Source organism: Triplophysa rosa, linkage group LG6 (assembly GCF_024868665.1).
Source record: "Triplophysa rosa linkage group LG6, Trosa_1v2, whole genome shotgun sequence".
Taxonomy (NCBI): Eukaryota; Metazoa; Chordata; class Actinopteri; order Cypriniformes; family Nemacheilidae; genus Triplophysa; species Triplophysa rosa.
Genome location: NC_079895.1, coordinates 27,443,248 through 27,470,144, shown reverse-complemented (window position 1 = coordinate 27,470,144; position 26,897 = coordinate 27,443,248). Strand labels below are relative to the sequence as shown.

General features: G+C 40.1%; 3 protein-coding genes across 6 annotated transcripts; 2 read left to right on the top strand and 1 right to left on the bottom strand.

Moving 5' to 3' along the window:
- Window positions 1-145: 145 nt before the first annotated feature.
- usp37 (ubiquitin specific peptidase 37) lies at window positions 146-13,103 on the top strand. 2 transcript variants are annotated; one of them, XM_057335549.1, is made up of 24 exons: window positions 146-280; window positions 870-1,095; window positions 1,186-1,345; window positions 1,441-1,529; window positions 1,605-1,720; window positions 1,890-1,967; window positions 2,057-2,145; window positions 2,228-2,321; window positions 6,388-6,543; window positions 6,623-6,754; window positions 6,926-7,049; window positions 7,124-7,329; window positions 7,445-7,562; window positions 7,658-7,737; window positions 7,816-7,980; window positions 8,604-8,651; window positions 8,729-8,846; window positions 9,216-9,432; window positions 9,537-9,697; window positions 9,774-9,834; window positions 9,931-10,046; window positions 10,123-10,192; window positions 10,280-10,418; window positions 12,137-13,103. In XM_057335549.1, the coding sequence occupies exons 2-24, from the start codon at window positions 922-924 to the stop codon at window positions 12,210-12,212; spliced, it is 2,787 nt and encodes a 928-aa protein (XP_057191532.1). In that variant the 5' UTR covers window positions 146-280; window positions 870-921; the 3' UTR covers window positions 12,213-13,103. The 2 variants fall into 2 exon arrangements, with proteins under 2 accessions (XP_057191532.1, XP_057191533.1); XM_057335550.1 differs by having other exon boundaries at window positions 146-287.
- Window positions 13,104-13,228: 125 nt separating this feature from the next.
- Window positions 13,229-16,172, bottom strand: ybey (ybeY metalloendoribonuclease). 2 transcript variants are annotated; one of them, XM_057335557.1, is made up of 4 exons: window positions 15,616-16,172; window positions 13,999-14,130; window positions 13,710-13,829; window positions 13,229-13,412 (listed from the first exon to the last, which is right to left on the bottom strand). In XM_057335557.1, exons 1-4 carry the CDS (start codon window positions 15,826-15,828, stop codon window positions 13,326-13,328), a joined length of 552 nt encoding a protein of 183 aa, XP_057191540.1. In that variant the 5' UTR covers window positions 15,829-16,172; the 3' UTR covers window positions 13,229-13,325. The 2 variants fall into 2 exon arrangements, with proteins under 2 accessions (XP_057191540.1, XP_057191541.1); XM_057335558.1 differs by having other exon boundaries at window positions 13,710-13,778; window positions 15,616-16,167.
- A 143-nt stretch (window positions 16,173-16,315) lies between these two features.
- On the top strand, window positions 16,316-18,468 carry ndufb3 (NADH:ubiquinone oxidoreductase subunit B3). 2 transcript variants are annotated; one of them, XM_057335560.1, is made up of 3 exons: window positions 16,316-16,396; window positions 17,096-17,225; window positions 18,155-18,468. In XM_057335560.1, exons 2-3 carry the CDS (start codon window positions 17,098-17,100, stop codon window positions 18,303-18,305), a joined length of 279 nt encoding a protein of 92 aa, XP_057191543.1. In that variant the 5' UTR covers window positions 16,316-16,396; window positions 17,096-17,097; the 3' UTR covers window positions 18,306-18,468. The 2 variants fall into 2 exon arrangements, with proteins under 2 accessions (XP_057191543.1, XP_057191542.1); XM_057335559.1 differs by having other exon boundaries at window positions 17,093-17,225.
- Window positions 18,469-26,897: the final 8,429 nt, after the last annotated feature.

Genomic DNA, 26,897 nt, shown 5'->3' with positions numbered 1-26,897 from the left:
TCATAGAACGTAATTCTGTCAAAGCAGATTATCTACAATAAGGCATTTAAATTAGGACATCTCGACGCTAACCTGACACACACAAAATCTCGCGTGACTTCATTCGCCTCTTCTCGCCTCCCATTTCCGTTCTGAATTCACATTCCCGCCATCATCGACCGCTCGTGGGGCTCGAGCGCAGAAAACATCATACCCGGCAAAACTCATACACTGACACTGCAACACACTGAGAGGATTTAACGATTCTTCCGCGCTTTTCGCAGGAATTCTCCTTCTGCAGGTAAATGGTATGTTGTTTCTGAGGTAAATTTGACAACATTTCATCAGAATGTTCAGTAACGTTAGCTGAACCGAGCCTGTCAAACGGCCTGAGCTGCTAATGCTAGTTAATTAGCTGTGTGTAGGTAACGCGCGTGTCTCTGTTCGGACTTCGGAGTGTATAAATACTGCAGAAATAAACGCGCGGTTTAGCCATAAACGGCGTCTCTTATTTTAAGTTAACGGTGTGAATGCGTGAAATACCGCGAGGTGTCCGCGAGCGCGAGACAAGCTGATTGATTTAAAGCGCGCGTGAACTCTGTTTACTTAAGGCTTCAGTGCATGTGTTCATGTGATTAAAAAGCGTGTAAATGAAAGTGACACGTGTTGTTTTGATGCAAGACTGTGCTGTTAGTTAGGTTTAAAGTGACACAAGTTTGTCTTTTCTGAGCTAATAGACTGCAACATGTTTATCGTCGTGTAATTAAGTTACTGTTCGCCTTGTGCTCTAGTTTATATGTTATTAGCTGTTTTATTATATTATTAAGTTGTGTTCGTAAAGTGCAATGTCTGTGCTTGTCGCTGAAGCTCGTCTTTGTGTTTTGTTGAAGATCACCGGCCTCATCTGTTCACCATCAGCTGTGTCCCGAGCTTCATTCATTCATGGCTGTCGCAGTCCCCAAGCTGACCAGCGGCGGTCCTGTCCACATCCGTATCAAGTCCGGTGAGTTAGGGACCAGCAAATGGAAAGAAGGGGTCTTTGAAATCCACGAGAGAGACAACAAGACCAATCTGTTGTTGAAATTTAACAGCGGTGGTGCTCCGAGAAGCTTTCAGGTTCGGATGTCTTTCTTTGCTCTTTTCTTTGTGTTTCTTGGAGACTAGCCTTGTGTTTTAACGAATGCTCTTCTGCTCGTTTCTGAACAGCTGAATCCCAGTGTGAAGGTTTTGTGGTCTCTGTCCCCCGGCACGCACCGCGTGACTATAACACTGAAAGAATGTGTTGTCTTTTTGGAAAAACTGCCCACATTGGTTGAGAAAAGAATGAAGGAATATTTTGAAACGATGAAGCATAGTAAACAAACCGGTATGATGTCGAGTGTTTTTTTTTCTTGTTGTTACAGCGCCGTCTGTTCTTGTTCGCATGTCACATACATTGTTTTTCCTTTGTGATCTTTTTAGCTTTAAAGACAAACCAGGGAAGTGCCAGTTTTGGATTGGTGCTTGGGAATCGCACATCACAGAATGACACCGGCCTCTCTCCGTCACAGGTCCCATAAATTCTCAAGCAAAATATGCTCAGGAACACATGCGAGTATGTGCTGACTTGCTGATTTTCATTTCAGACCACCCCAAGACGTCCGAGTGTGGACAACAGAGAGGACAGCACACCCCGAAAGCCTCTAGGGAGCCCCAGTCGAGTGACTTCAACACCCGGTCGCAATGGATTCTCAGAGATTAGGTTAGTGCATGCGTCATGAATAGCACCTCAAGTCTCTTTAGTGTGTCAGAATATTGTTAACTTGCTCCAATATAAAAGAGGTGTGATTTGTTTTCTGGGTGTTTCTGTACACTGTTAAGCATCAGTTTTAGATGTCGTTTCTGATTTGACACCTGTTGCTGTTCATTAGGAGTGAGAAGCGGAAGAGACTCATGAACTCTGATGGTGACATGACTGAGGACTATCCCAAAGAAAACGACTCCTCGAGGTACAGAACTCTCACTTCACTCTTGGTTTAGAAGTCCGCTTCAGACAATTCAAGTTAATGGTGTTCTCATTTTGCTTGTTTGTGTTCAGCAACAACAAGGCCATCACAGACACATCCAGAAAGTTCCTCCTGAGCTGCAAAGACAAGCTGAAGCAGGCAGACGAGAACCGGACCGCAGGTTAGTGGTTGATCATCCTTTATCTCAAGACCCTTCCTCCTCACCTCTGACACGTGTGTCACGTGTGATTTTATTTCCTCAGCTCCACACGTTTCTGCTCCCCTCCAGCCAACATCCTTTTATGGAAGTAGATCAGGAACTAAAGACTACGCACAAACCCATTCATTTCTGGACAGGTAAAGATCTTCTGGATTCATGTTGCTTGTCATTTTTTTGCGTGCACTTTCGTTAACATCTGTTTCCTACACCGCCACTGCTGTTAAATGTACATTGCCACATCAAAATATTACGTGAAAAGTAAACTGAATGAGAGAAGGTTAGAGTTAAAAGTAAACAAATAAACTATATTTGTGACGCATCTGAGGCTTATGTTACTTGGTACAACGATTGTATTGTATTCCTTATTCCTCCTTAAAAGGTGATGTGCCATGTTTGTAGACACAGTTTTAAAACCAGAGGTCTCCTTTTTTGATCTATGTAATCTTTAATTCAAAGAAAATCTGTAGACGTACAGGGCTCTAGACTGCGACCAAAATGCTTGCAAATGCGATCGTTTTTTTATAACGTGCGAGGTCAAATTTCACAGTGCGAGTGTGTAAAACGAATGTTTGCCCCGCCAAAGATTTATTTGAACATTTAATGTGATTTATGAGTGGTGAATGATGCGCTTGAGATAATTGCAGGAAAGAGCGAGCAGCTCGTGCACTCCCTCTGTCTCCAAACTGTGTGTTCGACTTCATTCGGTGTTGCACAGACCGAACCCCATAAAAGCACTACAGCGCTCCATATGCTTTTAAAACGCTCTCACAGGACATTGATGTCATTTTCCGATCGTTCTGCACAGCGCGTAATGAAGTCGAACACGTCGGGTTCTGAACAGTCTCTCTCACTCTCTCACACTTTAATCAAAAGCAAGGTCGGAAGTCAGAATCAATGTTTCACGTGGCGCATTCGGAGAATATTTTTACCTGAATTACAGCTGGGTGTGAATGTGCTCAAAAACATGTTGCCTTTTCTTCCCTGACAAGTGTTCCGCACATGCAACATAAAGTAAGCCAAAAGAAACCAGCGCTGTTCCGATCAGAGAAGCGATGAAGTGAGTCGTACTGTATATTAAAAGATCAAATGACATGATAAAAACAAGTATGTGATCTGCATGATTGAAGAAATGTAATACAGTTCATGTAATATGTCTTTTTGAAAGATTCTTCTCATTCATTACAGTCTCAAGCAAAGACAGCGCAGCTTCAAAGAGACACGAGCCAATAGCGCTTGAGCGTGAGCTCTGTCAGAGCGTTTCATTGGTTGAATGTGCTGAATGAACACACCCTTCACTGAACGAACGAGTCAATTGAGTCAAAATGAGACTGAATGAACTTCTACATGTCGTTCTGTGTTACAACAATGCATATCAAGTAGTTACTCAACTTTTCTGAAAAATAAAGGTAATGACCTGGTTTCATTTAATTCTAAGGTAAAGTAAATAATGTCGAAACAGTTCAATCTTTGTATGGAACATTTAATTACACAAATTAAATTAGTTAATCGAGATAGATTTTAGTAGACTAATATAATGTAGATTTTGTCGACTAAAAATAGACTAAAACTATGATAAATTGGGATGACTAAAACTAAATAGCATTTTAGTCAAAAGACTATGATTGTCAAAATTGACACTGATCTTAATTCTAATTTCAGTTAAGCCTTAAAATGTTAAAATTCTTTATTAAGTTGTATGTGCAACAGAATAAGTTACTGAAATTGTTAATGTTTTAAAAATAAATGTTATTTGAATTTTGTTCAAAATATCAAGATGTGTATCTCGTATTGTGAACCCAGCATCGAGATATGTACCGAATCGTGAGCTGAGTGTGTCGTTACACATACCGCACATATGAAGCGGTCTATGTATAGCAGACTATTTTAAAAGACAGAGTGACAAAATAACAGAACGATTCATCAACTGAGGTCATTATGCAAGGTCATTATGATTACTATAAAAAAGTATAGTACTGTATAGTATATTGGCAAGTGCCTCCCGATACGATACATATCAAGATAGATGGGTCACGATACAATATATTGATATGTATTTCGATACAGTACACATTTGCGATATATTGCAATACTTTAAATATAAAATGTAAAAAGTAGAGCTAGAAATACAACATGCTGTGCACCACCGGGGTTTTCTGTAAGGATAAGTGTAAAAACATCCCTTACCTCTGCAGAGAGGCCATGATGTGCGATGCATGGACCTTTAGATCAGAGGTTTGGCTTCTCAAACTGTGGATTGCGCCCCTCAAGTGGGTAGCACAGAGGAATAAGGTGGCTCACACAAGTCACTTGGCTGTTGCAAGTTGCATAAAGCACCTTAAGTTTTTCCCTTAAGTATGACACTTAAGGGGTGATTTTCCTTTACCAAAGACAATAGGAGAATAACTTAAGTAAAACTTGAGGTATACTTAAGGACACACTTAAGGGAAAATTACACTTAAGGTGCTTTATGCAACCGGGCCCAGACACTATGCACATGATAAACAAGGTAAAACTTGCTTCACTGCTTATTAGTTGTTGTCCGTAATGTTTGCGAGTTTCCTTGGGTTAACGGCAGAGCTCTCGTTCTTTAAGTGTGCCCTGCACCATTTTCCTTACTTTCGTTTTATTCAAACGGTTTTGTACAGTATTTTTAGACTTCAACACTGGGAAATGTTTTGTTATTAAATTGTTATTAAAGTAAGTCTTTTACTACTCTAAAGTGACTTTTCCTTGTGATACTGGACTATTGTGCTTTTATTTTCATCACTTAACGTTAAACCCGTTTTCCTCCAAATTCCGTTCCTGTAAATCCTAGCGCTTCAGCCGACCTGACTGATTTGGAAAGGGCTTGAATATGGTATCAAAAACTGTAATATATAAATTTGCACCATGTGTTGGGTTTTCCCAGATCGAATCACATATGAACATAAACATTAAAACATTAAATATATACATGAATATAAGCAACAACGACTTTATTGGGCATTCAGTTGTATTACAATACAACAAGTTCCGAGACGCAAGTACAACGTGATGACGTCACGAACATACTAATTACCACCTAACACCACCTTGCACCATAGAGAAGGGTAATAATAGATTATGACGGATTTTTACGAGCCTGTCAATCAAAATGACAGACAATAAAAAAGTCTTGCGCAACCTCTGGTGTGTATGTGAAAATGCGTGCGCTGCAGTCAGACAGAGAGGGGAGGAGCCTATAGGCCCGTCAGTTAAACAGAGAGGGGAGGAGCCTATAGGCCCGTCAGTTAAACAGAGAGGGGAGGAGCCTATAGGCCCGTCAGTTAAACAGAGAGGGGAGGAGCCTATAGGCCCGTCAGTTAAACAGAGTGGATGATGAGAGAAGATGAACAGAACGATTGACAAATGTTTTGTGAATAATGTTAAGTTAAGGCCTGATCTGTCCAAAAATCATAAGCAATGCTCTGACACGGAGCCATCAACCTCCCAGGTTATGTCAAGCCCTGGTCCATTTATCTTGAGATGTTTTCAGTTCAGTTCAGTGAAGCACTTTAAGCACCAACACTTCTTCAGTAAGTAACCTTTCTTGTAGAATTGTGCTTCAAATAAAGAACTTTATGTTGACCAGATTGTTAGTTAATCATTTACAAGTCAATTTTGCCTATATGGACAGCGATTTAAAAAAAAAGTGAACTGGTAAAACTGCGGTGTTAAATGCGATGCGGTCGAAAATTTGGGTGCACCTAACTTTTAGGCGCACCAGTGCAACCAGTGCAAAAAGTTAGTCTAGAGCCCTGATTCATGTGCGAGTCATCTGCGGGTGCGTGAGTAACGTGCTGCTTCTCTTTACCGGTCTCACAGCATAGAAGACGCGGAGACATGCGATCCTGCGCTGAGTCATAGCCAGACCTCGCGCTCATATGCGCTGGGGGTTTCGGTACCCAACCCTTAAAATGTCACATTTCTTTACATCATAAATATGTTTAGCGGCGCAGTGCGTGCCCGTCTGCTACGCCACTGCCCATATAACCAAACTGGCATGATGCCCATTGCATAACACCTCTGCGAAGATTCGACTGTGAGATTGGTAATCGAATCAGGCTCCTCCTATCGAAGCTTCGACTATTCGGGGTCACCCCTAGTTTACAGTATATTTGATGATAAACAGTGATGGTCAATGAAAGCTGCATTCAATGCTCTTCAACTGTTTTTCTCGTACAGGTCCAGCGGTACAGGCCTGTGTCCCTCTGCCAAGAGAAGCCTGATGTTACCCAATCACTCAACTCCTTTTAAAAAAGTGCGTCCAACGCTGGATTACGGTGGTTGGAATAAACCACGGCTGTCCACGCTGGCTCAACCACAGCCTCCACTGCAAGGGTTAGTGCTTTATAATTCAAACGTTTGGATGTCTGTATGACAGTTTCATGTATTTATAGTTTGTTTGTACAAAACATAGATTCTCCAACCTTGGGAATACATGTTACATGAACGCCATCCTCCAGTCGCTTTTTAGCCTGCCTTCATTCTCAAACGATCTGCTGAAGCAGGGGAGTACATGGAAGAGACTGCCCATCAATGCCCTTCTGAGGTACTGCTAACGTGTCAGTCTTTTTTATGACGCAAACGATAAAATTCAAAATGCCCCAGTTTTCGTGTTTTCATGACTAAACATTGTAAGCTACTTCACAGGCTGCGTGATGAGTGTGTCGTCTCGGTGAAGTTGTTCAATCATTTGATTGTGCTTTGTTTTCCTGCGAAGGCGTTTTGCTCACTTGCTGGCTAAGAAAGACGTCTCGTCTCCAGAAGTGAAGAAGGATCTTTTGCGGCGAGTGAAGAATGCTATTTCCTCCACAGCTGAGCGTTTCTCAGGATATATGCAGAATGTAAGCGAGATGACTTCTCTGTTTTGTGCCGTGAACTCCCGTGATGCACGTTCCAAGCATGTGTCTTTGTTCAGGATGCCCATGAGTTTCTGAGTCAGTGTCTGGATCAGCTGAAGGAGGATGTGGAGAAGATCAATAAGAGCTGGAAGAATGAGCCGTCCGTCTGGGAGGAGCCTCAGAACGCACGCTTGGCTGATGAGGTGGATACCTCACGGATCTACACCTGCCCCGTCACGGTCAACATGGAGTTTGAGGTGCAGCACACCATTACGTGTAAGAGGTGAGTTCACAGGGACGCAGGGAGACATGCCGTGTCACTGTAAATCTTGTATTAGGGGAGCGTTTTCTGACTTGATGTCGTTTTCATGAAATGCTTTTGTTTTTGTGCTGAACAGCTGTGGAGAGGTGGTGATGAAGCGTGAACAGTTCAATGATCTGTCCATCGACCTGCCTCGCAAAAGGAAAACCCTGCCTATGAGGTCCATACAGGATTCTCTGGATCTCTTCTTCAGGGTGAGGGAGACATCACACACCGGTGATCTGTGATTCACTTCACAAGCTTTAGTAGCTCAGTAGCTGTATGAACTGCTGTCTCTTACTCTCTGTAGATGGAGGAGATCGAGTATTCATGTGAAAAGTGCACTGGAAAATCAGCGACCGTGTCTCATAAATTCAGCAGACTTCCCAGGTTGGAGAGACTTCCTTGATCAAGTGATGTCTTGAGTTCAGATGCGCAGGTGTAAATGTATGTTTCGTGTCTCTGCAGGGTTTTGATTCTTCATCTGAAACGCTACAGTTATAACACCCAGCTGTCTTTGAACAGCAAGCTGGGCCAGCAGGTCCTTATCCCTAAATATCTCACGCTGCTGTCCCACTGTACAGACGCCACACGGCCTCCTCTCAGCCTCGGCTGGAGCGCACAGAGCACGCTGTAAGACTCGCTCACTCATTCGTAGACAGCAGAACGAATAAATGCTGTCTTCATGCGGATCTGGTGTTTACAAGTCATTTTAACTAGCTGCTTTACCGTTTCCAGTCTTTGACATGTTAAAGGAACAGTTCACCCAAAAATGACAATTCTGTCATGTACTCGTCCTCTTTATAAATGTCTTTGTTCTGATGAACACAGAGATAGATATTTGGAAGAATGCTTGTAATCAAACAGCTCTTGCCCACCATTGACTACCATAGTCAGAAAGAATTGCTTTATAAATGTCTTTGTTGAACACAAGATATTTTGAAGAATGTAGGACAGCAAACAGTTCTGGGGCACTTTTGACTACCATTGTCATTTTTCCTTCTCTTAAAGCAATAAAAGCTGAAAATTAAACAAGATATTGATATGCATGTTCACACATCACATCAGCGGCTCAGCCAATAGGATGAAACATGAACATTGTTTATGACATGTTGATGGCATCACCTGTTTGCTAGCAAGTGCTTATTAGAGTAGCTTTTCTCATGCAGTCATTGTCAGTTTATGCCACCGGTGTTTGCTGCTGTTCTGTTGTTGCTTGTAGCTATATTTTAGTGTAGTGCTCTTTTTTTTTTCAGCTCCAGGACACTGAAGACATCACAGTCTGTCAACTCTTCCACACTACGGTGAGAACAGTGCTCAGATGTGAATGCTAGCATACATTCACTGGGGTCAGGTACTCATTTGTTCTGCTGTATTACAGGAAGGGTTCTCAGAAGCCGGAGAACTCGGGCGGTGTGTTATGTGACTCTGATAGTGAGGAGGAACTCGTCAGAAAAGTTGCTCGCAAACATCAGTCGGAAGATGACCGGACAGAAGAGGTGAGATCTCTTAAAGTGATAGTTCACCCAAAAATGTTTGTTTTCTGTCATTTACTCGCCCTCAGATTGTTCCAAACCTGTATAAATTTTGTTGTTCTGCTAAACACAATCCTTTGCGGATCTCGCCCCCCATTTACTGCCATAGTAGGGAACGTAAATACTATGGGAGTCCATGGGGGTCAAGATCTGCTCAGTTACTGACATTCTTCCAAATATCACCCTTTGTGTTTAGCAGAACAAAGAAATGTATACAGGATTGGAACGATCTGAGGGTGAGTAAATGACAGAATTTTCATTTTTGGGTGAATCTATATGAACGGCATGGTGTCATGAATCAGACTCGACGTGTCTCTCTCTCTCTCCCCTCAGGTGCAGCACAATGGACAGGAGGAGCACTCGGAGTTTAACGGCATCAATGACGATGAAATGCTGGCAGCTGTTCTGGAGATGACTTGTGAGGACACCAGTATGTCCGAGTGCCCTGACGACGAGCCCACCAGCAGTCCTGACACAGGGTTTGGAGACACTGACAGTCAGCATCTGACACATCATTTAGATCTGCCGGATGGAGAGAAACAGCCCGCAGGTGCGTGACTCCACACTGAAGCGTTTGGTCATGATCACAGGCTTGTAGTGTTTTCACACACCGTTCACAGCATGACATTAACCTGAACTGAATCTGATGTCCAGACACTCTCGAGTCTCTGGATCTGACCATGGATGAGAACAAGGAGAACCAGACCCCTGAGGGGGTGCAGGGAGAACTGGACTGGGTTCAGCAGTACAGCTTGGATCAGGAGCGTGAGGAGCAGGAACTGCAGCAGGCCCTCGCCCAGAGCCTGCAGGAACATGTAAGAACATCATCATCTCAGACTCACTTCACACGGTGATTTGGAGAAACATTAAAGTCTTGTGTTAACACCACAGGAGGCGAGAGAGATGCGAGAAGATGATGATCTGAAGAGAGCTACTGAGCTCAGTCTACAAGGTCAGACCTGAATCTGAACACATCTGCTCCTGTATGAATGATAATGATGATGGTGTGCTGTGCTGTGAGTTAACGTGAAGGTTTGTGCTCTTGTAGAGTTTAATAACTCGCTGCCCGAGCTGCTGTGCTCTGATGATGACTCTGGAAATGAAGATGGTCTGGATATGGAGTACAGCGAGGCTGAGGCTGAAGAACTTAAGAAGAACGCTGAGGTGAGGTCGAAAAGCCTAGCTGTCAGCACATTGGGTTTTTTCACGTGTGACGATGCTTACTTGCTTTGTTCTGTAGACTGGAGATCTTCCCAACTCTTTCAGACTCATCAGCGTGGTCAGTCACATCGGCAGCAGTTCTTCATCAGGTATTCACCTTTTGTCCGGACTTAATTTATTTATTTTGACGACTGTTGCTGGACAGTCGTCTTTAAAGGCCGGTGTTTGATGTGCAGGACATTACATCAGTGATGTCTATGACATGAAGAAACAGTCTTGGCTCACGTACAATGATCTGGACGTGTCCCGCACGCAAGAGTCCAGCGTCCAGAGAGATCGTGACAGGAGTGGATACATCTTCTTTTACATGCACAAGTCAGTCATATTTTGGTTTGTCATTACAGCTTGTTCTGGTACTTGTCTTTCATGTTGGGTTCAGACCGATGGTGTTGTGGTGAACCATAAATGACAGTGAACCTTTATATGCAAGAATCGATTTGCAATAAGTCAATGACCGTGACCACCCAACAGAAACAACAGGATCTGTCACATCTGTGACGTTGACCAATAGGAGCACGGAAGCTCTTCTGTACACCGCAAAATAAGAGGTGACCGTTTAGGTGATGTTAGGTAGAATTGTGTGATAGAGTAAGGTTGTGGCGCTATGGAAATGATACAAGCATTCAAGTTATTTTCAAAATGACGAAGTTTAAAAATAAAGACCGACACAGTTTTCTCTGATAGGATCATTTCTTGTTTATGGTTGATTGATTTATTTCAGTTTAAACTACTGCAGGTGTAATACAGTTGTCATCATGTCATTGACTGACCGCTGTGCTGAAGAATCTAGAAACAATCACATCTCTCAACACATACAGACCAGACCGGCAGAACAGTGGTGTAACTTTGTTTTGAAAAGTGGTGGGGACAAAGACGACACAAACAATACTTTAATAAATTGTTTCTGAAATAACTCGTTGGGAATATTCATGGGCGTCACAAGCGAGAAACATGTAGGTGACTCCTCCAGAAAACAGGATAAAAACTGGGCCGCTTTATCGACGGCTTCAGTGGTATAACGTTAGTGCGGAAGACGAATGACAAATAATATTGACACAGCCGTGAAGCAGGTTCGAATCCGCTGAACTCATATTCTAAATTTTCTCATCAAATATCAGATCTGCTTCCATTTGTTTTTAAACTATATCATGTTTTCATTAATAGATCATTTAAAGCATGTTGTGCTTTATTATATGTAAGGATGGCTGTTGCCGTAAGTAATTAAACGTATTCATTCGTGATAAAATAAAATCTACTGAAACGTGTGTTTGACACAGATTACCTGTCGGTGGGTCAAGGATTGACACGTTTGGGAACCCCCTGCTAATAAGGACAAACATTCAAGTATACAGAGGAAACGGATGGAAAAATAATATATATTTTTTAAATCTTCACTTATTACGGGCATTGCCAGATAGGCTACAAATATACAACAAACTTTCTAAATTTTGTTTTTGAACTCATGAAAGTACAAAGTTGTGACTTTTTCCATTTATTGGAGTTTTCTATCAAGTATCAAAATGTAATTAATCTTGCAATAGACGATAGCAACAGCATGACGAGAACAATAAGGACGAATATATAGCACCAAAGTGCAATTAAGCGCAAAATGTTTGGTACATGTATGACTTGAACAACCATTTTCAAATATTTTCATCATTTTATTAAAAATAAATACCTTTACAATCTGATATGTGATAGGGGAAAAGTTCAGCAAACAGCAGTTCCGAACCCACGACGACATGAAGTAGGTAACACATGCTCACGCTCTACGCCACTGGAGCAGTGGATTTTCATGTGCCTTTCTTACATTTTGTCCATTCCAATCTGAAACTGATGGGCGGAGTTAGTATAAATAGCCTCTACTTACAAAGCGGGCTCTTGCACGGTAAATATACACTCAGTCTTTTTTATTTCTTCCAATAAGTGGTGGAGACATGTCCCACCCGTCCACCCGCAAATTACGCCTATGCGTCAGAATGTTGTGAAGAGGTAAAGGAGTGCGTTTAATTGAGTTTGATGTGTTTCTACAGAGATGTGTTTGAGGAGCTGTCTGAACAGGAGAGGGCAGGAGGAGATGCTGGCCGAACGGTACTGCAGCCGTTATAAGAGACACACACACACGCGTCAATGCGGATCATTCTACTGATGAAGAGCTGAAGTGAGCCGAGGGTAACAGCACACCTCTCATCCCAAGAACACTCCTCTGATTCTCCTGTCCCAGTTCTCTCTGTCAAACTAAACTTGTGTAAACTAAAGTCTCAACGGGTACGTGTCGTAGAAGCCCATATAGGTACAAAGTGTTCATGGGGAAAAGCAGAGAAAATAAATATATATTGAAAGCATTTTGAGTTCCTTACAAGCAGTAACTTCAACCTCATGAGAAGTTGCGCTTAGGTTTTCTTTGATTTGAAAATTCCCTCTTGTAAACTTTTATGCATTAAGAAATTTATAAAGACAGAGAAAGCTCGTTCTCTGTTGACCTGTTTTCAACTTTTAAATTGTCTTTATGATCTATTGCATAGAGAACTCTATTCTTGTATGTGTTTATGAGTGAAATGGGGATTATGGGGCATCTGTTTCTTGTTTGATATGGAGCTGAAGATGTGGTGCAATATTTGCTTTGCCATTTGGCTTTTATATGACTGTCCCATAGCGATGAGGAGAGCGAACGCTTGCGCTTTATATTCCAGACTTTACTGATGAGACCGTTTCTTTTACTCTTGTTTTATAAAAGTTCCTCTAACAACCTCGCTGTTATCGATGTAGCTTGTCTTTTTTTAAAGCTCTCACTCCACGATTCTTTATGCCTCTCCAACATCTACAGAGACGGTGCACTCCTTCGGTTTCCGTCTGTCATTGTGAAATTGCACAACTGTCGTGTAGAAAGCTTCGTGTCACGTCGGTCGATAGGATTATTTATTTTAGGACCTTGTTCATCATTCTGTGTCTGATTAATACTGTACTGTCTTGTTTTCAATAACCACTTTGTTCATTTGTTGTCATGTGTCTGTTCATGTGATGTAGGTGGATGGAAGAGTGGAAACTGTGTGTGTATGTTCTCTGAAACAGTGCTATAAGCTCTAATTTACTGCTTAGTATTCAGTCTTTGACTTCCTTAAACACACATTTTAAAATAAAGTTTATTTAGAAAAACACATGTGGCTTGGGTTCATTTCAGTGTACAAGAATCATATGTTTCCAGTAGCCATAGTGCATGTGTTACGTGCATCTCTTTGTGAGGGGTTCCAGTCGGCTGCCTGTTATCCTGTTGAACTCTCTGAGAATGTAACTTTCCTTCTGTAGCATCTGTGGACACAAGGAAAATGTGCCTAGTTCTATTGCATATGCACACACACATTTTTCAGGACAGACTTTATTCTCCTCTTTATTGATTAATGTGGTAAAAATGAAGAGTTTGGTTCCAAAATGATACAAATTTTTCTTTATTGTGCATTCCAATTAATATCAAACTGCAGTTGGTTTGTTTTGATTTAAGCCATAACTCAAAAAAATACAGCTAACTAACACAAAAATAACACTATAACGTAATAAAAAGCATGATTTTAGTCTCATTTTGGAATCAACCTCTTGAAATATTCTTACCTCATTCCACTCTTCCTCAGTTTCATGTCTGTATCCAAGTAAGTGGCAGATTCCATGTGCTGTGACCACCTGTGTCATGAGAAGCCAGGACGTACAACTGTACATTATAAATGAATCTATCTGAAACAGATATTTACATTAATACTTCTTTAATTTAAACATTTAAGTTATTTTCTGGAAGTTGTTGGAGTGCAACACTGTCGTATAATCGATTTCAGTAGCACAATAATTTTGTCAATTATAGTGGTGTGAAACTTTGGTTCTGTTAAGAAACCCAAGACATTCTTACTGCAAGGGTCTCGTGAAGGTCCTGAGATGTCTCTTTACACTGTTGGATTATATATTCTACCCCTAAGAAGATGTCCCCTAAATTATACTCATCTCTGTGGAGGGCGTACGGCAGTTTGCCAGGCCTCAGGTCCTTGAGAAATGAAACAAATAGCTATTATGGTTTTTTTTTTGAGGTTGTTTACAAAATTACATTTTTTTTAATGAATGCCATATAGTGAAAACAAAGAGAAACATTCACATTATATCAAACAAATATAAATATAAAATAAAATAAGCCAGAGGCTGATTACTTATAACAAAAAAGAGACAAAATAAAATAATAAATAAAAGGATAGGATTAGTCAACAATAGCATATTTGCTTGTAATTTTAAAAGCTCTGATTGCTTTTCTAGTTTACAATTTTGTAAAATATTACAATAAGCATTAAGTTAGTTTTGGAAATGAGAAAATGTTGGTTTGGAGTCGGACCATTTCATTTTATAAATGTGAAATTTCCCCAGTAAAATTAACAATTGTGTAAGATATATTCCATCTTTATCCAATCCTTGATGATTAAAGTAATATGTCCAATCCCATCAGCAGGGGCGGATTAAGGTGGTCAGGGGCCCCTAGGCTGCTCTTTGGGTGGGGCCCCCCTTAAGCAGTCACGCGAACTCAAGCGTGTCAAGCACGTTCGTGATGACGTAAGATGAATGCAAACGCACCAGGGTTCGATAGAATCAAGCTGAGACACAAACCAACGCTGCGAGGGGCGTCAGAACAATCGCACACGGATACACACACATCAAATACGACAGTGTTTCCTCTACATTCCGGGTTAATTTGCAACAGCAAACACCACGAGGGCACAAGCTCCAGTTTTATACAAGTATACGCGAAATATAAACGGGCCCTAATAACGGTGGATCTTTACTGAGACACAAACCACTGTGCAATACATAAACTGTGTATAAAACAACGCCATAATTAAAAACCAACCTGTATAATATGCGTGTCATTGTGGAATAACTCCCTGAAATATTCCCTATGACATGATGAGCAAACTGCTGCAACAGCGAAGGATCCCGAAGCCGTTTCAACCGCAGCACCGATGTTAGCCGATCTGCCAGTCCTCCAGCTGCTATCTTAGTCACGTTGTTCTTTTAACCTTTGTATTTTCCATGTTTGTGCTCCACTGTTGCTCTTCCTTTCAGACATTTTGCCGCTATGCCGTCTAGCAATAGCAGTGACGTAAATGAAAATGATTGACAACATGATTTCACCAGCAGCTGATTGGACAGATGTGACCCAAATGTAACATCTATCCAATCACCGGCTTAGTTTTTGTTATATTTCTTATGGGTCTATTTTTATTCGCGCTGAAGTGAATTTAAAACAAAGAATCCAATCAGAGGCCCCTAGGCAAACCTGTGCGAGTGTGCGTTAATCTGCGCTTCCCCATCAGCTGTAACAGCCATTAGATGTGAGAGCGCAGACCGATCAGCGTGTGACATCACAGCTGTGCTTTCGAGTAGCTCTCGCGATACTTCGGTGTCAAACCGCGATCGGTCTGTGCACAATGCGCATGTCATGAAGTCGTGTCTGTGATGGACGCATCATTATTAGTAACGTTACCTCGTGGAAAGGGAATGAGAGCACATCTGTGGGTTGGTTCTGTCTCCTGTACACGTGGTTTATTCTCTGTATCTTGCGGTTGTCCACGCATATGACGCTCATGTCAAACCTCTGGACACCGAAGATCAGTCTCAGTGTTTCGACATCTGCTCTCAGTCTCGCGCGTCTCAGAGACACCACACTCTGTAGATTCCTCACTACTACACCCATCATATAAATAAATACTACATGTATAATACAGCACTAAGTGTTTTCATCTGACTTCCCTGGGGAGACTTTCTGTGGCGCTCGTGTCCGTTCACGAGCTGACTGTATTAAACGCGTTTTACTGTGCGGCCTACAGACAGGACAGCAGGTACTAACTCCGTTCGGGAAAGTATTATGTATAAGTATTACAAAAGATAAGGAAGTTTTCCCTAACTCCTCGTGATCCCGGTCATTTATCCTAGCACACCGTCCATTGATTTAAAGCCAAGCCGCTGCTGCGCAAGCGTCAACAAACACTCACGTGACAACAGGTCGGAGAAAATTTCAAAAGAAGAGTATGTAACGTACATGTTAAAAACTGGTTATGTAATTTTATATACTTTAAATACATTATATTCTAAAATGCACATCTTTACACATGACGTAGATTTTAAAGTTTTACAATTGCTAGCGGCACTGTCTTTATTCTTATTCCTTTGCATTTATTTCACAGCGTTTTTCTCACAGGAAGTGGAATTCGAACTTCCGGCAGTGGTTTGCGCGTTCGTATTGGAGGTCACTTTGCTTCAAAGAGGTAAATATGTCGTAATTCAACATGCTGACACAATATTGCGCAGTATAATGGTGTATTTTACGCTGTTTTGATTTGAACAAGGCATGTTTTCGCTACTGAATGAATGTATTGTTTGTTTACGGTCTGATGTCATGAACATGTCTGTTTGTGTTTCTGACTTGTGTCAGTTTGTAATACAGAGCATGCAGACAACACAACACAACACCACACATGCTTAAATCAGTGAAACAGAATTAAACTAAACACTTAACGTTACAGTTTACAAAACTAACCAGTTACACCCTCTGCTCTTGTCTCTGAGCTTCAGCGAAGTGTTTTAATACTGTCAGGTGCTGGAAGTCTTCACACACATTCACATTCTGACCTCTCCCAGATCTTATTCAACGTGTCCACTCGTTAGTAAAGTCATTCATGAATAGAATGAGTGTGTCATGTCAGTAATGTCTGGATGTAACAGCTACAGCCCTTATGAAAATAAACCATGCTTTTATTATAGTAAATGTGTAATAAACCTTTTTGTGTATATTGATGACCAATATCAGTTTGTTACTGTTACTGTACAATATCAGTTTGTTACTGTAAAAAAATGTGCTTAATTTGTGGTTGCCATGATTAAACTATAGTTTTATTTGTGACAAAAAATTTTGTAAGGCAAGTTTTGTATTTGGTGTGAACTGTGTGCGATGTGTTCTGCAGCAGTCATGGGTGGAGATCATGGACACGGAAAATTATCCATGCCCGACTACAAAGTGTGGAAATGGGAAGGAACACCGCTGGAAATGACCCAGCAAAGGCTCGCTCGACGAGGACTCAGAGACCCCTGGGCACGGTAAAATAAAATTAGAAGTTTATTTGCAAAAACGGATAACATTTTTAAAAATGTTCAAAAATATGTGTGTGTTTGTGTTAGTTAGCTTTTTTATATTATTACTTATTACACGGCTCATTTGAATGCTTGATTCTGATTGGCCAGTCGCGACATTCCAAGGGATGTTTTCAAATAACAACCGCTCAAAACTAATAACACCTGTAACCCGGATGCTGCAAATCATTTCGAGAGGGGCAGTTTAATATGACACAAAAATAAATTATAAATATGTCTTTTAATAACATGTATGACATCATATTTACTAATGATTCAACCAATTTGCCTGTTCATGACGATTGAACATCGTTTCTTACTTTAAAACCGAAACTAAACGGCTTTTCCTCACGGAAGGTCTGTATTCGGTAAAAATGAGGTAATAAAATATTTCAAATTCACATGTTATGTCCAGTTTTTGTCTCATGTGGCAAGTAGGCGTGTAATAAGCGGGATAATGTACAAGCAGCCGGTTGTTATCGAGAAATAAGCCCCTTCAGTGAGACACAAGACCCTCCGCTTCATGTCTTGATCACACTGTCGGGGATTATTTCTGCCATAACAACCAGCTGCCTGGACATTATTCCTTACTTAAAACAACCCAACTACATTTTGGTTGATATTATTTATAATGCATAATGAAAAAAACATGATTTTTGCAAGTGAACTCGAAATGAAGAGTTTGGTTTCAAAATGAGATAACTCCGTTTTTAAACTTTTTCAAAAATCATGTTTTTTAAACTCTATTGTTTAGGCTGATGCTAATGAACTGTGTTAGAAAATGTAGATTAAAGGTTTATTATGTAAAAATGCTCAAAACCCCTGTATCGCCAACCACAGAATGACTTTAAGAAGGAAAAAGCTGCACAAAGACAACAATGTTTGTGTTTTTGCAGGAATGAGGCTTGGAGATTCACCGGCAGCTTCGGCATCCCAGTTACCTTCCGGGATGTGCTCATGCGTGGATTTAAGGCGGGTTTTGCAGCATTCGCTGTAGCGCTGGCGGTGGAATATGCATTCTTCCCTCCAAAGAAGTCCGAGCACTAATATCATCATCGATTGTCACCACGGGACTTTGTGATTCTTGCAGGTTTAAGACTTTTGTTGTCTTTCTTTAAAGACCTTAGCCCATGAAGGGCTTCCCGAATGTGCGTTCATTCATTATTGAATTTCCCATCACCAATCTATAGAATAAATATTATTGAGTTACCTTGAGCTTGATTTTTTTTGTGCTCACACATTCGTTTGCTCCTTTAGTCAGTTGTGTGTGATTTGAATAAGACATTTTTCATGTATTCAGCCACTGATATGATCACAAACACCCTGAATCATTCACACTGGAATTCTAGTGAATTCCAGTCAGGATTTAGAGCACATCACAGTACAGAGACTGCTTTGATCAGAGTTACAAATGATCTGCTTTTGGCGTCTGACCGAGGTTGTATCTCGTTATTGGTGCTGCTAGACCTTAGTGCTGCATTCGATACCATTGACCACAGCACACTCCTACATAGACTCGAAAATTACATCGGCATTAAAGGAATAGCTTTGAAATGGTTTAAATCTTATTTATTCAACCGTTTTCAAGTTGTAGCAATAAACAATGAGGTGTCACGCAAATCGCAAGTCCAGTACGGTGTACCACAGGGCTCAGTCTTAGGGCCTCTGCTCTTCGCATTATACATGCTACCTCTAGGAGATATAATAAAGCGACACGGAGTTAGCTTTCACTGTTATGCTGATAATACTCAACTTTATATTTCCTAGAAGCCTCATGAAACACAGCAGTTCAAAAGAATAATGGAATGCATAGTCGATATAAAAAACTGGATGAGTAACAACTTTTTATTACTGAACTCGGACAAAACGGAAGTGTTACTTATTGGACCGAAAACTGCTATAAGTAACAACCAAGAATACTGTTTAACTATTGGCGGATGTTCCATAAAGAATCTTGGCGTTCTATTTAATGGTAATCTGTCATTTGAGAGCCACGTCGCCAAGACCTGTAAAATTGCGTTTTTCCATTTTAAGATTATATCTAAACTACGTCATATGCTGTCAATGTCAGATGCAGAGAAGCTAATTCATGCATTCATGACGTCAAGACTAGATTATTGTAACACACTATTAGGTGGCTGCCCTGTGGGCCTATTACAAAAACTCCAGCTAGTTCAAAACGCAGCTGCTCGAGTTTTTACACAAACTGAAAGGTATGAGCCCTTTTCTATCAACATTTAACACTTTAAAATCTTCCTGATTACCTATAAAGCCCTACACGGTTTAGCTGCTCAGTACCTTGTCCTACAATCCTTTACGTTCACACTACGTTCTCAGGGCTCCGGTCAGTTGGTAATACCTAGAATTTCGAAATCAAGTGCAGGTGGTAGATCCTTTTCCTATCTAGCGCCTAAACTTTGGAATAGTCTTCCCTGCACTGACTGGGAGGCAGACACACTGTCAGTTTAAATCTAGACCAAAGACGAATCTTTTCAAACTTGCATACACTAAACTTACATACTACAAATCCTCTGAGGGTCTAGGCTACATTAGTTAGATCAACTGGAACCAGGAACACTTCCCATAACAACTGATGTACTTGTATGGGATTCTGATCCCATATACTTGCTGCCTCAAAGAGTGCAGAACAGTCCTCTACTCTCAGCTGTCTTGTCTCATTGTTCCGAGGCTACCGCAGCAAGCAGGATGCAGTTCATGCTCAGACTTGCTGGTAGAGCTGAGAGAGCTCAGCTTTAAAATTTAAAGTTTTCGTGTGTGTGTGGGTGTGTGTGTTCATGTTTGTATATCCCGGTTTGGACCTAAACCTGAATACACACCAACACATGGGGACTCGTGTCACCGTGGGGACCAAAATTGAGGTCCCCAGGGGCAAAAAAGCTAATAAATTGTACAGAACAATATTTTTTACAAATCTAAAAATGCAAAAAGTGTTCTATGATCTGCAGGTTTAGGGGTTGGGTTAGGGATAGGGGATAGAATATACAGTTTGTACAGTATAAAAACATTACGCCTATGGACTGTCCCCACGGTGTGTGTGTGTGTGTGTGTGTGTGTGTTCACTTATTTTGTTTAACTTGTATAACTTTAATGTTTTGCTTATAGTCAGTCAATATGTTTCATGCAGCTGCTTTGTAACAATGAAAATTAACAAAGTTGACTTGACTTGACATTTACGAACTAGAGGAGGATTAAACATCACCGGATGACTTTAAATAAATGAATGAATTCTGTGTCAACTCACCCTCAGGTCCTTTGGTTAAAAGTTTTGATTTTGATATTTCTAGAAAGAAAAAGTTAAATGATGAAGAAAGTCAAAGTCAACAAAGATTGCTTGAGTCATTGGAAGGCTTTATCTAATTTACCCGAGTACTATACTTAAAGGAATCATCAGATGAAAATCCAATTTATTCTGTGTTTCAGTTCTATAATCGGCTCCCAGGTGCATCTAGCAACCCGGAAAACGTGAAAAACAAGATCCCAGTAACTTTGTTTTGATGAGCCTTTCCCAGCAAGCATGTGAGAAATCGGACCGTTCAGATTTCGCTCCTGATGTGATGTAGACACAGGCTCCTATTCTAATATTACCGTCCCTTAATCTACACAATTCTATCCATGGTGCTGCCGCCATTGTTGTTTTCACAAGCGACAGCGGTGTACGTGAAGCCATGGCTAAAGTTCGTGGACAACATGCTATGTAGTCGCTGCACAGAGCCCAAACCTAGGAAGAGACAGGAGTGGATTTATTTTATTTTTAGTGGAAATCCCTCAGAAACCATAAGTAAAAACCTGCTTGTTTGCGAGAATCACTTCAAGCTGCAGTGCTTTATCAACCTGGGACAGTACAAGCAGGATTAGCTTCAAAGTTGTTCCTCAAGAGGGATCAAGACCGACTGAACGAGACAAAGCTGCCGATGTAAGTAATATTTATCAACAGTCTGAATTGACGTAAATGTACCGTGTATATAGGAGGATAACGTTAGCATATGATAGCGAAGGGAGCCGAGTCAGTCACGGGCTAAATAGAACATTCAAAGCCAGTGTTAAACTTACTTATTACACGGCTCATTTGAATGCTTGATTCTGATTGGCCAGTCGCGACATTCCAAGGGGTGTTCTTTTCAAATAACAACCGCTCAAAACTAATAACACCTGTAACCTGGATGCTGCAAATCATTTTGAGAGGGGCAGTTTAATATGACACAAAAATGAATTATAAATATGTGTTTTAATACAAGACCCAAGACCCTCGGCTTCACTGTTTTACTGTATTGCTTTTATTTAGGAGGCGACTGCTTTTTTACGTTTGTGCATCATGAGGTTTAAATGGTTATTCCTAGTTGAGGAATAAGATTTTGCTTCTAAATGTTACGGAAATATTTAAAATAGCTATTTACTTTTTTACTAAACTAGCTTTTTAGATCATCCTGTAATTGTTTAAGTCATTACTTATGACACACCTGTATTCCTTGGCTTTTATTTCGAGCTGAGCTGAGACATTGTGATGTTTTTACTGTATTTGTCTTGTTTGTGTGTGAGTCTTTTTCTGGACATTGTTAAGCACTTGGTCACACCACGGTTGTTTTTAAATGTGCTATATAAATACAATTGAAAATAAAATGAAATCCAAGCCCGAGATGCTAGGAAATACTGCAGATGACATGCGGTTTCAGAGAATGGTTGGAAATCATTCATACGTTATTTATTTGGTAGCCTAACACTTTACATTCAAACACTTTGTATCGTTCACATTAGTATGCATGAACTAATGAGCAATATAGTTTTTCATTCTTGTCAGTGTTAGTAAATGTCGATGATGCATTAATTAATATTTACAGATGGAATGTTTGATTCTAAAAACTATTAGTAAATGCTGAAATTAACCTGAACTAAAACTGATAATTGCTGTAGAAGTATTAGAAGTTTTTTTATCTTTCTTTACACAATGCTGTACACTAAGCTTGAGAATGCATGTCTCCCACACTGTGACACAACAAGGTATTTCCCGCATGCAGACATTTTGGGTATTAAGTCAGTATTTGGTTAGGGATAGTGAGTCAGTGTAAATGTTCTCTAAGTTAATGTGAATTTTGTTTCCAGTATGTTGAGCCTGTTAGTTTTCATACACACACATTATTACTTAAACTATACAAATATACTGTACAACATTTTTATAGGTAAAACAAAATATGCAATAGTTTTATTAAAGCAGTCTAATCTTTTTTTAATTGAGAAACATGCAATGAATGATTTATAATTTGGAGTTTTCATCATTATTTGGTAAAAAACATTTACATGCTGTTTAATAAAACAAATTTGGTACACACACTTTTAAAGATCTGTTCCATTAATGGTCTTTCACAATGTATTCAATTAACTGATTTAAGTTTAAATTATGTTTAGAAATTGTATAGACAAGCAACAGACATTTGCAGGCTTTCATTAATTTATTGTCAATGTAAAAGCTGTGCATTCAAAATAATGAAATGCAGAAATATTAAAATGATAATGCATTCACATAAGATTTTAGTCATCTTAATAAAATAACTTTTATTTTTATCACACATCAAATTACCAACAACAACAATAAACTTGATATAGTGCTTAGACAGTAATTTAGGGTCACTTATTCTTTACTGTTTACTATATTTTCCTATTCTATTGCTGTTTAACACAAGTATTTAAACAAATATAGAATATAAGCAACAAAAACTGCAATAAATATCAAATATTAAATAATGCACGTAAACCAGCCATGTCAACCCCCATTCCCAACTGCTATTATATTCATTACAGCCACAATCTAGGCTTTCAGACCGCTGTACAGGTGATATAGCGTGACTAAAAACACAGAAATTTGAGCTTCTCCTCACAGTATCTGGGTGTCCAGGTCTGTGTGTTCTTGTCCAGAGCTGCACAGCGTTGGTTTTGGGCAGGACATTGAGGCGGTCCAGCTGAAGACCAGACATTGAGGATAAGATCATCTCCACTGATCCAGAACCATCCACCTGCTAGAAAGCGCAGACCGATCCACACGTATTGTGTTTGAGCTCCTGTGATCTTACTGAGAGCATCAGTCATGCTTCTGCTTGAGCTCAGAGACGCCAGATCATCATGATGATGTCTACAGTATTCTAGAGCTCCCTCCCAGCTCTCAGACTGCTGAACCAAAACAAACTCAGACACATTCATACAGATGAAGGAAAACACAGAACGACATGCAGCATCATGCATTTTTTTTGTGGATTTGTATAAAAAGCCACAGTCATCATCGTTAGGTTGAACAAAGGCAGTGTCCCAGCTGATTAGTGATGAAAATTCACCTGTTGTCCACATCCAGGTTCCAGAAAACTTGTAGAGTCCAATCCAGGCATTAGAGGTTTGACTGACTGCATCTTGTAAAAACTGCTGTTAATCAATCTCATCGATGAAGGTGGACAGGTCATGATAGAAGGTTCTGCAGTATTGTAGTGCTTCATACCATGTCTTCATCTGATATATAAAGTAATGTTGTTTAATGGCACATGAGGCGAGTCCATAGAGCTGGATGATGAGGAGCACAGTGAGTGTAGTCTTCATCTTTACCCAGTCAAGAGGTTTTGTGAGTTTGAAGATGAAGACACAACTGTGACTCTCTCTTACTTCAACTGACACACAACCAATCACAAAAGAGTCACAGTGACACAGTCCAATCACAACACATCTTTCAGGACACAAACAAATGTCATGTATGTGTGACCAGTGAAATAAACTTGATAGTGCTTCCTAGAAAGACAAATCTGGCATATAACCCTTTTTTGCATGTCTTGCCCAGTTTGTTTACCACATTGGACTCTGATTTGCTTCCCATCTGAAGCCTGAACAAATAAACGTAGCTTTTTCAAGACCTCACATAACTACAAAAAAACACATTGGCCTTATTAAAGCCATTCCGTAAAACTGTGTAAACTACATCATGTGAATAAATCAGATAAAATGACACTCTGTGTTGCAGTGAAAGACTGCGAAGGACTGAGATTGCACTACAGCAGGAGTGTCGCAGGACTATATTATACTGCATTTTATAACATTTATGTTATGCGTATATACAGTATATTCCCTGTTGAAAAAACAGCATATGCTGGTTTGGTATGTTTTGAAGCATGGTTGCTGGTTTGAGCTGGTTTAAACTGGCATGTGCTGGTCCTTAGCAGCTCATAACCAGGACCAGCTTAAACCAGTTCCCAGTTTAAACCAGCTGCCATTAAAACATGCCTAACCAGCATATGCTGCTTTTTAACAGGGTTTTCATTTACTGAAGTTGGTAACAGCTTTTCTATAAAACACTCTAGAAAAGTACTGGGTTGTTCTTGACCCATGCTGGGTAAATATTGGACAGAACACACTGCTGGGTGTGCTTTACCACACACCGCTTTACCCAAACATGTTTCCTCTCATGGTTGGGTAAAGACAACCCAGCAATCGGGTTATTTTTTACCCAGCAGTGTGTTGTGTCCAATATTTACCCAGCATGGGTCAAAAGCAACCCAGCACTTTTAAGAGTGAACATTCAGTAGTACCACCATAAAGAGATGAATGTTGAATGTATAGCCCCTGATGTTCTCAAACATCACACATGCATTCACAGATGCTTACACAATCTGTTTGCAGGCACTGTGACATTTAGTGAATAATCAGAACATCCATACTGTAACGGCCACCTATGTCTAATGTGTATGTACCTTTAAGATGAAGTCTGCTGTGTATGCATGCGGCTCCTGCGTTAGCACGCGGAGAGTTGGGCTTGGACGCTGAGAGGTGAACAGGTGTGATGGTCGCTCTACTGCTGACTAATGTGTGTACCTTTTCCTTTGTGACGGAACTGGAGGGTTTCCTTCCCCGTTTCTACACCACTATAAAAGTGTGCGGGATGTTTAACCGATGGACTCGTGTCTTTCTTCCTCGGCTATGGCCATCTGTTCCATTCCGGGTAACGTTGGCTTAAACTCTCTGGCCCGCCGTTACAATACCGACGATAACTGTATAGCAACACGTCCAGATTACTACACTCGGGATTTAATCCCCATGTATGCAAACAAAGTCCGTTCCTTGACTGGTGGTGGAAGTTTAAACAGATGAAGAGTTTTGATGCTCTTAACTATACAAAAATGCCATGGCTAGTTACTTACCACTTCATATTCTTTATTGCTCAAGACAACAAAGCCAAGATGTCGGCAGACCATCTGGCAACTGACTGGAGGTCTTACTGTCAGGTGTGGTTCTTATAGGACTCATCTTTAAAGATCTATGAACTAATCTAGATACTTCGGTCTCAGAACACTGTGGACATCAAATGACATTTTTATCTCACATCAAAATTGTACCATTGGCCAGTCAAATAAAAAAATCATTGTTCTACTTTTTTACATGCAAACATTTTTGCATATGTTCCTCAATTTGTTTTAAAGGCACATATCTAGATTTGGTTTCCATTGAAACTCTGAATAAATGTAAATGTGTCTATTTGAATTGTGTGTCATTTCATTTACACGTAACACAATATCAATTACTTTCACTTAGCCTGACATTTAATGTGTGTTGCACAAAGTTTTTTATTTATTTATAGTTGTTTTTTACATTATACCCAGTGTGGAAAAAATAACCCTTACTATTACACCATTGAATTGAACGCAGTGATATCATTTAAGAGGCCAGGGACGAAGATATATGAAGAGATACTCAAATTGTGTGGTTTTGATGAGAGAAAATACTTGTCAATCGTTTTACATGAGGAATTTGAACATGGTTTGTCTTAAATCGTTAAAAAAAACACCACACAGACATATAAACAACATTGCAAACTTGATTTTTACCACAGGGGCTTCAATAAACAGAAAATACCTTTGAAGGAGAATAACCAGCACAGATCCAACAAAGCAAAATAAACAGAACATGCAAACTAGCTCAGCAAAACTTACCTTGATAAACAGCAGGCCAAAACAATGACGAGAACAATTTTGTATTTATAAAAACAAACAAAGAAATGCAAAACATATAAAAACAAACATACATGACTATATACTATGGAAAATATAAAAGGAAGAAACATTTATATATCGTTTTAATTATTTTAACATATATAACAATTTTAATAAAATAATATTAATAATAAAATATATACATGTAAATATTTCCTAAATATGTATGTGTTTATAAACACAAAATTAATATGCACAGCACACAGACATATATTATGTAAACACAAACTTTTATTCTGGATGCGATTGAACGGCCCCAGTATGAATTAGTTCCTGAAGCCAATAGGCAATAGTTTAGAAGGGCAATGAAGTCAGAACAGCAGACTTTTGTCGATTTGTCCTGGAAAAAGAGAGATCGTTTGATAGATGTGTGCTTCTGCAAAAAAGTAACTATAAAAGTTGGATGCGAGTGGTAGGTTGTGCTGCTGTCATTGCCTTTCCTGCATACATGTCCGATTCGCAATTGCGTTCGCGTTCCGTGCATACGCGCCCGATTTACACTTCTACTCCGTCCGTCTCTCTGGCCCATGCGTCCGTTTCGGCCCAAAAAGTAAATCCGCCCACCGGGAAAATGCCCAGTATGCCCGATCCAGCCCTGCCGAAC

Excerpts from the sequence above, each read along its gene's own strand:
- usp37 (XM_057335549.1), top strand. The coding sequence starts at position 922 with ATGGCTGTCGCAGTCCCCAAGCTGACCAGCGGCGGTCCTGTCCACATC. Across the intron at positions 9,433-9,536 it reads TGGAGAGAAACAGCCCGCAG|ACACTCTCGAGTCTCTGGAT; the intron begins GTGCGTGACTCC and ends TCTGATGTCCAG. Across the intron at positions 10,047-10,122 it reads AACTTAAGAAGAACGCTGAG|ACTGGAGATCTTCCCAACTC; the intron begins GTGAGGTCGAAA and ends TTTGTTCTGTAG.
- ybey (XM_057335557.1), bottom strand. The coding sequence starts at position 15,828 with ATGATGGGTGTAGTAGTGAGGAATCTACAGAGTGTGGTGTCTCTGAGA. Across the intron at positions 14,131-15,615 it reads TCTCATTCCCTTTCCACGAG|GACCTGAGGCCTGGCAAACT; the intron begins GTAACGTTACTA and ends TCATTTCTCAAG. Across the intron at positions 13,830-13,998 it reads ACCTTCACGAGACCCTTGCA|ATAGATTCATTTATAATGTA; the intron begins GTAAGAATGTCT and ends TATCTGTTTCAG.
- ndufb3 (XM_057335560.1), top strand. The coding sequence starts at position 17,098 with ATGGGTGGAGATCATGGACACGGAAAATTATCCATGCCCGACTACAAA. Across the intron at positions 17,226-18,154 it reads CTCAGAGACCCCTGGGCACG|GAATGAGGCTTGGAGATTCA; the intron begins GTAAAATAAAAT and ends GTGTTTTTGCAG.